The sequence below is a fragment of the Glossina fuscipes genome, unplaced genomic scaffold (genome assembly GCF_014805625.2).
Source record: "Glossina fuscipes isolate IAEA_lab_2018 unplaced genomic scaffold, Yale_Gfus_2 0, whole genome shotgun sequence".
Classification (NCBI taxonomy): Eukaryota; Metazoa; Arthropoda; class Insecta; order Diptera; family Glossinidae; genus Glossina; species Glossina fuscipes.
The window spans coordinates 1948223-1960863 of record NW_023998414.1 but is presented as its reverse complement, the minus strand read 5'-3'; the positions used below and the strand labels follow the sequence as shown (position 1 = coordinate 1960863).

The 12641-nt window shown below is 33.3% G+C and overlaps 2 protein-coding genes across 2 annotated transcripts; one reads left to right on the top strand and one right to left on the bottom strand.

Annotated features, from left to right (window-relative positions):
- Positions 1–52: 52 nt before the first annotated feature.
- LOC119636426 (L-xylulose reductase) lies at positions 53–2276 on the bottom strand. The gene is made up of 3 exons (XM_038031761.1): positions 2159–2276; positions 1846–2092; positions 53–753 (listed from the first exon to the last, which is right to left on the bottom strand). Exons 1-3 carry the CDS (start codon positions 2196–2198, stop codon positions 333–335), a joined length of 708 nt encoding a protein of 235 aa, XP_037887689.1. The 5' UTR covers positions 2199–2276; the 3' UTR covers positions 53–332.
- Positions 2277–3508: 1232 nt separating this feature from the next.
- On the top strand, positions 3509–11547 carry LOC119643611. Its single transcript, XM_038042991.1, has 6 exons — positions 3509–4013; positions 5205–5591; positions 6365–9366; positions 9766–9877; positions 9959–10206; positions 11106–11547. Exons 1-6 carry the CDS (start codon positions 3693–3695, stop codon positions 11545–11547), a joined length of 4512 nt encoding a protein of 1503 aa, XP_037898919.1. The 5' UTR covers positions 3509–3692.
- The last annotated feature ends 1094 nt before the right edge of the window (positions 11548–12641 follow it).

Here is a 12641-nt window from a genome sequence, read left to right as displayed (position 1 = left end):
TTTACATACATGTTATGCATACATGATTGAATAATAATTAAATATATATATATATATAAATGTATATATAATTGGGAATACGCGATAGTAGTATAATATAACAGTCTCTTTTAATCAAGCGTTTATGACAAACTCGTGTCAATCAATCCAATCATAGTCCCTTTTTAGGTTTAGGTTTAACATTGCTTCAATTATCTATACATTACAGATTATGCTAATGTTTAACATATGTGCGAAATGTATTCAAATTTCAATATTCAAAATTTTGTTTAATTAAAAAAAAAAAAAAGGTAAAAAGAAACAATTTAGTCAAACATAATCTTATATGGTCGTTACGATACCGAATAGCCGCCTTCCAAATTTAAATGATGACCGTTTACAAAACTTGATTGGCTGCCAAGTAAATAGATGATAGTAGCAACCACTTCGTCAACTTCACAAAAGCGTTTCAGTGGTATATGACCAAGGAGGGGTTCTGCTTTTGTCGGATCGCTCCAGTTTTGACGACCCATTTTTGTTAATACAACTGTGGGATTGACCGAATTCACACGAATTTTGCGCGGTCCCAATTCTAAAGCTAACGATCGCGTTAAAGAATCCAAAGCTGCTTTAGTAGCGCTGTACACGGCATGACCATGAAAAGAACGTGATGCTGCCAATGAAGAAACCATCACTATGCTGCCACCATCTTTTAGTTGGGGTAATAGGATCTGAGTTACATTAAATGCAGCTTTAATGTTTACATCAAAAGTGCTAAAATTGTAAATTATGACTTTAGTGCATTATAGCGTTCCAAATATTGATCATTTTGAAATAATCGAAATAATCTACATAAGTAAAGAGTCAGTTAAATCGAAAGTATTCCCTTGGGGTTGTATGAAAGCATCTTTGTTGAAATGTACAAACGCAGTAGAAATTATTAACTGTAAGCTTTTTGGCATTTCTAATATAAGATTGAATACCATGACACTATAGCGTATGATAAAAAGAATTCTAAATTGAAATTAGTTTGGTGGAATAGCCAATTATTTTACAGCTAGCTCCCGAAATCATCAAAGATTGCGTCAGAGTCCAATAAGAGGACACTTGTGAACCCAATTTCTTTCGTGCAGATCAAAGGTATAGCAAGAAAACAGGTGTTTAAAAGCTAATACAACAGCTACATATCGTGTAACTCTTTCAAAAAAAATTATGACGTCTTGCGTAACTCACAAAGAACATTTATCATGAATTTTTACCGTTAAGGTCCTAGAGAACGTATGCTTGATTTAATGGAAAATTATCTTTGACTACTACTGGACCAGATATAAGATCTCGAAAAATTAATATTGAACACCACAGGTGTTTCTTATCTTTCCGATATAAGTAGTGAACTAGCAAGGTATAATCTTTCGAATCTTCGTTAGTTAATCGGAATCGCTACATTCATTGGTTGATTGAGAACACATCATCTTTATTAAATGTTCAGGGAAAAGAACCACACATTCATCTATTTATAAAGAAAAGCAATATGTTATTAAAATCATTACCAAATAGTAAAGTCAAAGTATCAAGTGATTAGACATTTGTCCTAGCAGGTTTCAAATTAGACCTCCTTAGGAGATCTATTTCATAAATAGGCAAAATTTTGAAAATCCCGTAAGAGAAATGGACATGTCACTACTTCAGAAGACAGATTAAGAATTATATATAGTAAGGTAACACTGCGGTCGACCTTATCTGCTTAGTCAATAAGCTATAAAATCACATACATTATTGCTAAAAAATCCCTTTTTAAAATTGCCCCACGGGCGAAACTCTAAGATTTTCAAATAGAAAAATTGAACGAAACATTTAAAAACTCACTTATCAAAATCTTCTTCTGTTAATTCCAAAAAAGGTTTAATATAAGCCACGCCCGCATTATTGACTAGACCATCCAATTGAACAACCGAAGCCAAGGCGTCACGGGTTTTTTGCCAATCGCTTAGATCAACTTTTATAGTTTCAATGGAAGGACAATCTGCCTTTAACTGCTCTAAATGGTTACGTCCTACACCGATAACACACGCCCCGGCATTAGCAAGTTGTTTGCATAAGGCGTTACCGATTCCTACATAAATATTTATCGAAACCACACATTTATAATGAATATACATTTATAAAATAATCCACTAACCTTGCCCGGCACCTGTAACTAATATCTTCTTATTTTTCATCAGCGCATATAATTTTTTAATAAGAACTGAATATGAAAACTGCCTACGAAAATTCTACTATGTCATTTAATTTTTTCGTTCATATCTATAGAAGGCTAACAGGTCTGTCTTTATTTATTGGTACTGTTTTACACATATTTCAAGTTAGGCGGGTAATCCAGTAAGCAAGCGATAATTGCCAAGAGTATCTTATCATATTGGCTAAGTTGCTGGCGATTATCGCCAAATGTGCTCCTTCAATTACGTCATATTTGGCGACAATAAAATTGCTGTCGCTGAGAGTAAATTTGCATTAGCATTGAGTATAACCAAGCGAAATTAACACAAATCTCTCTGTTAGACTCACGTTTGTAAAAAAACAGCTGTAAAATAAAAATATAAACAGCTGTTAGAAAATCAATTGTTAATTCCAAAATTTTAGAAAAATTTCATAAAAATAGAAAAAGATTTGGTAAAAGTAAGTACAATTTTTTTTTTAAATATCGAACTAAATTAAGCTAAATATATGCTAACACAAATTCTACATAATTTTTTATTCATTTCATTTTACACGCCTGTTATTGTTTAGTATATGTAGTTTGTTTGTACAAAATCAAATAAACATCAATTTGGCTCTTATTTTTTACATCCCTCTCAGTTGTTCAGAAAATGCAATCGAAAATTTGAAGGGAAATATTGGAAAGTTTGTCTCCTCAATAAAATCAGGCGATGATCACCTGTTTACATAATTACCCCCCAGCCATTAAGCAAGCTATTAATATATTGCAAACGAGGCTGTCATTATATTGATTTAAATTTTCAAATCTTGCGGATTAGAGCAATGAAACAGCACATACTTGCTATTGTTACATCATTACATCCCACGAATTTACGATTTTATATGATGCAAAATAGTTAACATAATTTAATGCGACCCTTAATTGAAAGCAGTTTCGATAATTTTTAAATGGTTAATTCATGGTTCTGGATTGTGTTTTTCTACATACTTCTCTTTATTAAATGTGCCGCCTCTTATGCTAAATGCTTCTTTAATGTATAGTAAAAACGCCCAAGAAAAAAAAAAACAGAAAGTACTATTTTAGGAACCGTGTGTAGAGAATTTCACATAGTATTGCGATTTTGAATCTTTCCATTAGTATTATACCAATAAGTGAAAATATGTCGCTTATGTTTTCATCCGTCCAAAGTTTATAATCTTTTATGCACGCACATATATGTAGTTGCGTGCTTTTCGCCAATGCAACTCTGTGTGTAGTAAAGAGCATAAATGTACGCAGAAGAATTCTTCGAGTTTTTTTTTAAATTTGGCGCATTTACATATTTTGTGTATATTGTTTAATAGTTTGTACTCTATCCTAATACTACTGTGTTTCATACTTTAGTATATATAGTAAAATACTCATTTATTTTATTGCTATAAGTTTAAGCAATTATTTGACAAAAAACTCTAAACTACATTAATCTCCAAGAAAAAAGAAAAGAACATTGACAACAATGAATATTGATGAGGCAAAGGAAAATATACAACCGTTGGCGACAGGTCGTAATGCGAGTGTTCTGCAAGCATCGCTAACCATGGAATCATCACAAGAACTTACGTTGAGACGGCGCGAACTAGAAAATGAAATTCATAATTATAGAGGAGATGATCCATTAAGTGCCTGGTATAACTATATTGATTGGATTGAACAAAGTTTTCCCTCGGGCGGTAAAGAATCGGGATTAAAGCAAGTACTTGTGAAGTGTTTAGATTATTTTGCAAGCGACGAACGGTATTATCAAGATGGAAGGATGATAAGACTTTTCATTAAATTTGTAAGTTTAACTATAATCTTAAAAGTTTATTATATTCAATATCGAGTCATAAATATGTATATAGAAGTGTTACAATCAACAATGAGTCTTCGTTGCTATCAAAGAAATTATTAGATGCGCTTTGTTCGATATTTTGGTCAATGTCTGCGCCTTTAAGGTAAAGTGCTTCTTATGTATAAGAAGAATTTTTTTTGCTTTTGTTGACCTAATTTCGCACCCAGTTTGAATGTTTCACGGTCAGTCGTTATCGTTTCCTATCTTTTTGGTTTTCATCTCTCTCAGTACATAACTTTCTCTCCAAGAAAATTGGCCTTGCAAGGGCCTTGCAATTGATTTTAAAGGTAGGCTTGACTAATTTAACAAGTAAGAAAGTTATATTCGGCGGCGTCTGAATTTCGCACACCCACCACTATGTTATTCGCATTCAACTCGCAAAGTTCTTTAACTAGGAGCCCATATCGTTGGTATTATTAAGAATTGGTATTTTATTTGATATCAGTAGTATTAAACAAAAAAAATTAATCGCGGTGTCTACAATACTCATTGTAAAATTAACCCATTTTTAGGCAGCAATGTACAAAATAGTTTTAAACGGTCTTCTTCGGTCTTGTTTGTCTTACGATAAATAAGCGAAAAACCTCAAAAAAGTGATAAAAAACAAAATTTAACTTTGTGTGGGCATGGCGGATATTTTCCATTTTTGCGCGCAAGGAGTAGAGTATCGAAACTTCCAATGTTTCTACCAAATTTGGAGTCTATATCTCAATTTTTGCGACCAGAAGAGTGCCAGCAACACATACCTTACAGACGGACAGACATGGCTAAATTAACGCAGAATTTCACGATGATCAAGAATATTTATTTTCTAGCGTCTCTGAAGCTTCCTTTTGGATTGAAAAAAACAAAATAATTATATCCCAATCTTACAGTGGTGGGTGTAATAATTATAGTTAGATGCTTTTTGAAAAAAAAAATTGTTCCTCTCTACTTAGTTACAATTTTTCTTCGAAATAATGACGTGAACATGTAATTTTTTTTTTTTCGCCCTTTTTCTATATCAATCAATTATTAAATAAATTTGCATAGATTCTCTATATGATTACCAGCCAGATAGATTTTTATGTCTTTTAAAAACATTTCAATTTCTTTTAAATCTGTCTAAATGAGAAAATTTAACCTAAACGTTTTTAGATGGATGGTATTAATGATGCGGCTGCGTATTATCAACGATTTTTTGAAGCAGGCTTTGGTGGCATGGTTGCCGATTTTTACATATCCTGGGCTTATTCTTACGAATTGGAAGGGAATGTCCGTAAAGCCGATGAAATATTTCGACAAGGCATAGCTTGTCGTGCGCAACCATTAGAAGATTTAAAAGAAGCTCATCAACATTTTGGATATACAGTGGCCCAAAGGCTATTATATAAAGAAAATGAAACAATTAAAGAAGAAACCAATCGACAGTTAAGTGAAAGACGTTCGGCTTTAGCTTCCTTAAAGGGATTTCATCGAAAACATAATGTTGGAAGTGTACGCACGGGTTCTGTAATAAAAAATGCAATGCCAGGCACAATAAAAGTAAGTACTTAGCTTCATATAATAGATATATATTACTTTTGTTATTGCTTATTTTTCTTAAAGAAAAGTTTGCTTAAAGTAGAGTAATTAAAATTGAGTCATAGATTGAGTAGGAGATTAAAAGTACAAATTGGACAGAAAACTTAAATGCACAACATAGAAATTTCTTTGGGATTTAACAACCATAGCATAGAGAATGTTATGCATGTTGTGTGCCTCACGCGATCAGAGATATTGACATTACAATTGACATAAATATTTCGGGCTGGAAGTACATGGTAAAAATCATCTTAATCGCGCAAATGACGCAGCCACATTTAACAAAATGTTTTGCATTTGGACATCCGAGGTATATGTTGAATATGACTCTTTTTTTTTTACTTGTTTATTTCTATTTTGGCTTTTAAATATTTATAAATAAATTTGTGTAACTTATGATGGGAACGGAGATTAAAGTAAAAATTTATGAGAAATGCAGACTATACGAACCACTGTTTCCATCTCTATCTAAGTTCAGGTATTATTATATTTCTCTAAAATCGAAAGAAGAATAAAACTTCTTAATAGATATTTATCTCACATTCTACGAATTTCGCTTGTGTGGCTTGTTAAATTGTGCTTTTCAATCTAAATGAATATAGTTAGTGCAACTCTAATCCATTGGGTGCGGCTCTAACAACTACTATTATTGTTCCATTTGTCTTGAAATTAGAATTTATTTAGTTATACAAACAATAATAACGTTACTGTTTCATAATACTTTTTATATATAGGTTAATCGTTCTACTACTTCGAAAAGCAGTTTTGAACAAGTTCAAGTTATAACAGATGAGAATGACAATCCAGGGACAGCAATTGAGTTAAAGCACGCAAATGATACTGGTCAATGCGAGACGGTTAAAAATTTGATTACTTCAATGATTAGTGTCGCTCGCAATCAAGAAAATGAACGGGAGGCAGGTCCTTGGAACAAATCTCATACGGATAAAAATTCTGGAAAATTATTTCGGAAAAATGCGACATTAAGTCGGGATTTTAAAATTTTAGAAGATGAATCGCAAACTCTCCCTATGGCTCCGATTAAATCTGAATTTGATATGACATTTAAATATCCGAAACCCTTCTTTCCCAAAAATAAACCACAAAAAGAATGGATCGTGCCTGTTACGATTGAAGAGGCACCCGATAAAGGTAGTTTACCCGAATACAAAAAGTATATGCTATATCCCAGGCCGAATGTTGAGTTTCAATTAGAAGAACTTAAGGCCTATAGCAATTTTAAGCTACGAAATATTGAAAATAATTTCACAAAAAAAAGAGATATATATTGGCGTAACGGGCCCAATTTTAATGTACGTCAATATCCACATTTTGCGAAACAATCAATACGACAAACGCCTAACGAGACTTATGTACCTCCAAAAGAAAATAATTTAGTACTCAATTATGATGAAATCTATGATCCAATTGCAAAGCAAGAATATGAGTTTGCAGAGCTCTACGCCAAAAAAATTAAACGCAACGAAACAATTGTGGTCCCAACCGATATGGAGGAAACAATTTTTGACCATAACACTGCGAAAATAAGACGTAAAAGCTTCCTCCCTGCACGAAAATCGATGGCGCCCAGTGTCTTAGCAGCAGTTCAAACAAAATTAAGCGGATCACCAGTATACGATTATGGCGACATAACGGTAACTACACAAACTACAGTTAATACATCAAAACGAAACATAGTTCCAGACGCTTCGCTACAAACAGAAGGCGCTGCTAAAAATCAATCTGCAGAGCCGGACGATTGCATCGAAAGCAAAATAAACTCGGCTGCACCATTTGAAAATAGCTTCAAATTTAACCCTCCTGCAGTACCCCATATTAAGGAAGTAAAACAACACGCACCGTGTTTTGATATTTTCGAAGACACGGTAACGAGGCCAAATACCAAAGCTATTAATTGCAAGACCGACTGCCCCTCAGAAGGATTTCTTGATGCGGACGAAAGTTGTTCAACTCAAACGTTTAATCTGTTTCTGAAGGCTCAGTTAGTTAGTACGCCTAAGCCTCCATGTAAGACCACTTCTCACAGGCAATTTGGAACTATTCTTAAAGAGACTGTATCGCCAACTGATAGGCGATTATTACAACCATGCATGGAAAGTCAAGAACGTGTCGTTCTTCTTAATGCCCCTCTAGATATGCATGAAGGCGTTTCACCGTTTTGTAAACAATTATCAACGATCCTAGAAACTTCGGAGCAAGGATCGGGCTCCACCAAATCCACAATAAGTTCTGCAGAGTACGGAGTTGAATTGCAAAATACTTCTTCCTCCACTCAAAAAACGCAAAAAGAGCAATTAGTTCAAAAGACGGAATCGCCCTGTAAAGAGAATATGAAATCCAATTCGAAGGAAGAAAATATCGCGAGCAAAAACGTTTCTGCTGAACCACTTGAACTTCGAGCTATGTCTAAAACTAATGCAAACCCAGTTTCAGCTTCCAACTTTTCTATTTATGAAGACGACGCCATAGGCGAAAAAAATGCAGTTGTAAATCTTTCATGCGTGGAAGGGAAAGAACCAACTGCAGAATGTCTCTCTCTTAAAATGCCGTCTATACGTTTTCAGGAAGAAAAAACCGAGACTGCTACAAACGTATTGCTCACTTCTCGATTAGGTGGTGGCAAATTTCAGGAAGAGAAGACTGAAACAATACCCGATATATTAGTGTTCCCGCAAAAGCCAAGCAAATTTCAAACAGATGAATCTGAAGACTTTTCGAACTTCTTCTTAGCCCCTCCTACACCATGCAAATTCAATGATGATGACATATTTGATATGTCTACTAAACCGGTTTTGAAAAAGAAAGAAATAAAATCGGCAATGCCGAATGAAAACGATCATTATCGAAAAGATTTATTTGAAGTCTTCACCGATATACCTCCAAAACAAAAAATATCATTATGCAAATCTGATATTGAAAAGTTCTTCGATTTAGAGTTAAAAACGCATGAGAATAAAGAAAATGTATTGTTCGAAGATGAAGTGCCTTCAGCGGCTTTTTATTGCTCTGGCACAAAATCAAAAGGTATGGCGCATACGTCTAAAGTGCACGCTGAGCTGAAGGATACCTCTATGCCGGACTTTTCAATAATAGAGGATAAGCCCTATCAGCAACAGAAAAATGATTGTGTAAATCAAAATTTATCAAAAATTGAACGAACTACTAAAGAGCACAACATTTCACATAGTGCGACAGATTCTTCTGTCAATGCTTTTTCGAACACACAACGACCGGAACGATCCAACACTAGCGACGATAATGTTAGAGAAAAGAAAAACTCCTATCTGAGCTTAGGGAATATTAAAATAAACAAATGCGAAACAATAGACAAATCATTCGGGGATAATGAGACGTATGATGACGAAATGAGTATATATTATAGAGAAACACCTAAATCTCCAAAAGTCATTACACATCTTTGGGAGGATAATGATACCAAAACACCCGAAAATAACAAGTACATTCACGATGCGACTGATAATATATCTGATCAACAGTTCACTGATAATAGCTCAGATGTAAATCCTTTCAGTATTGATTTAATCAAAGCCCATCTTGAACAGGTCACGTTCACTCAATATATTCAAGGTCTGCAAACATGTACGTTAATGGCGAAAATTCCACGCCTAATTCCAAAACATATTATCACCATCGGTAACATTAACTTTGAGGTTAATAAATTCATTAATTCAGGTGCCTACGGTGCAATATATTGGTAAGTACACGGACGACCTTTCTATTAATTTTAAAAAAAAAAAAAAAAAAAGCATAAAATTTAAGGCTCTTTTCACCAACTAATCAATCAATTTTATGCTTTAGATGATTGATTACTTATTATTTCGAAACTAATGTTTCTTAATATTTTACTCTTACAATATGATGAAACACAAAGTACGAGCAAAGTACGAGCCTTTGTAATGTTTGAAGGAAAACTGTCTTTCGGATTAGCATCGAACACTTAAAAAAAAAAAATAAATAAAAAGAAGATTTTATTAATGCTGTGCTCGCGTTTTGTTTGGGTTTTTTTTTTTTTTTTTTTTTTTTTGTACCAGAAAGAATACTTTATCAATCATTACATAATCTTTAGTAGTTTACTGTCGTTCATTTTTTAAAGTGGTAAAAATTTAAACACTGGCCAGCTGTGCGCTTTAAAACAGGAACGACCGCCAAACCTTTGGGAATATTATATTTGCTTGGAAATACAGGATCGCGTATTCGATGAAATGGTATATGGAAATGAAATCGATTAGAAATTAATTCATCCTTCTAATCATCATCATCATTATATATTTCTTCGATATTTCTAGTATCCAGCGTATATGGCTATTGATTACGCGTTAATTGGTAATAATTCGAGCATATTAATATCAGATTTCTCCCAGTATGGCTCACTAATAGCTGTTTGCAATAAAATCAAAAAATCGACCACAAAAAATATGGATGAATATGTGGTCATGTTATTGGCCACTGAATTACTGGAAATAATCGATCATTTACATGCCGCTAACATAATTCACGCCGATATAAAAGCCGATAATATTCTGCTAATGAACAAGTAAGTCATCATAATTGTAATGGAATAGTTAGTTACGATAATTGTAAAAATAAAATGGAAATCTCTTTTTAGCTTTTCTAGTAAAGTAGAAGCTACTGTTTCGAAATTTTTTCTTCCTCGATGCAGGTCAATGCAAAAGAATGCAATTTAAAGCCATTTTCCGTTATTGCATTCGAACTTACGCGATCGTTTGACTTTGTAGATTAATTTTTAGCAGTGATATCTGTGTTTAGTGAAATCTGGAAGTATATTTAAGTTCGAACTAATAACAACTAAAATATGTTAATATATATGACGATCCCGTTAATTCTTTTTGCGCTGTTGCTAAGACAGCATTTGTCATCGGCTTTCGCGCAGGGAAAGGCTTTTATGTCTTTTCACAAATTGTTTCGTCCATATTGATTGGGTTCAACCCATCTATAAAGATTGTCCTCTATTATCCAAGTGATAGATCATTTTGAAAGTTGTTTTTTTTCTTTTTTTTTTAGATGAATAAATATCTGATCAAGATCAAAGATTCTGAAGAACTCGTATTTTTACATAAATTCATCAATTTTTTAGTACACGGTAGATGCATTAAAAAAAAAAAAAAAGAAAAAAAAAAAAAACCAATTGAACAAAATGTGTTAGACAGACCGTGCCCCGTCAGAGAGAAGGACACGCCAGACACATGCCCTTAATCTGAAACTGCTCCTTTACTGCGCCCTGTGGGGCGTAAGTGACGCTCTCTCACTCCATACGCCATCGAGCATCGTATCGTTAAGCCTCCACGGCAGGAGCACACGTTAACTCTTGTCGCACATCTGCACAAAATACTTAATTTGAGTTTTGAATTTTATTTATTTATTTTTTTTATTTTCTTATTTGTTTTAATGTAAAGAAAATAATTATTCTTGTAGGTTATGTTATCCTGTTACTCATAGAATGCTACAATTAATCGATTTTGGTGTTTCTATCGATATGAAACTTTTCAAAGAAGGGCAAACGTTTTCCTACGTTCATAACGACAAAGCATTTAATTGTGTGGAAATGCGCGAAGGACGACCATGGACATATCAATTGGATTTGTATGGTTTGGCTGGAGTTATACATGTACTACTTTACGGCAAATATATGGATATTGAAAAGAATTCGGATGGTATCTGGATGCATAAAACCCGTATACCCCGCTATCACAATAAAAGACTTTGGGAAACAATATTTAAGACATTACTAAACGTTCGCAATTGCAAGTCAATGCCCAATTTACAGCAGTTGCGAGCTTTATTGAAAGAAGAAATCGAAGAGGAAGAAAAATATGTTACAAAAATGATAAACGAATTTAATAGAGCCATCAATTAAACAATAATATTCATTATGTAATCATAATATATATATATATATGTCTAATACAAATAAAAATTTTCATAATTTATTAAATTAAAAAAAAAAAAAAAAAAAAAAAAAAAAATGCAAAACCATTCCAAGCTAAAAAAATAACATGAACAGAATGATTTCATTCAGAATTGATAAAAATTTTAGTATAATTTTCCAGCATTTTCGTAAAACTTAATTCTTAAGAGCTTAGTATAAATTTTATGATAAAAAAGTGTTGACATGAAAGCCAAGTAATCTTCGTAATCTCGCACTTAAATTATCATGGACCATAAACGCTTGCGCATTGTAAAAAAAAAAAAAAAAAAAAATTCGAGAGCCCGAAAGTAACTAAATCATTAAACAGACGGCTTTCATTGACAATCAGCTTTCTGTAGGGAAACATATATTCGTCACGTGTCGAAAGGGTAAATACAAATACATGAAAGCATTTCAAGTTTTTTATACGCACCATTGTAAGATGTACTCATTTTGCTTTTTCAACAATGTAGGAAACTTCAGTGATCCTATTCTTGATTAACAAGAAATTCTGACTTGATTTAGCCATGTTTGTCCGTCTGTGTGGTATGTGTTGTTGGCACTATCCTGGTCGCAAAAATGGCGCTATTGACTCCAAATTTAGTAGAAACATTGGAAGCTTCTGCACGCAAATTGATATTCAAAAATAGGCCAAATCGGTCGGAACAGAAGCGCACAGTGGAGCGTAAAGTGAACGCAACTCCGCATTTTTTTAACAAAGATTTTGGGATTTTTGCTCGTTACTCGGAATATCTAAAAGTTAGAAGTTGACCGCATTTACGTTACGTGCAAATATGGAAAACATTCGCCATGCTCACACAAAGTTAAAAGTAATTAAATTTTATTTATTTTTTTTTTTTACTTTTTGAGGTTTTTCTGCTTATTTGCTATAAGGCAAATAAGACAAAGTGTTTAAAATGATTTTGTACACTCCTCAAATGAGGATATATTGTCGGCCTAAAAGTGGGTTCATTTTAAAATTAATATGGCAGACACCGCAATTACTTTTTGTTTTTTTTTTTGATAATACCAGTGATATGCGT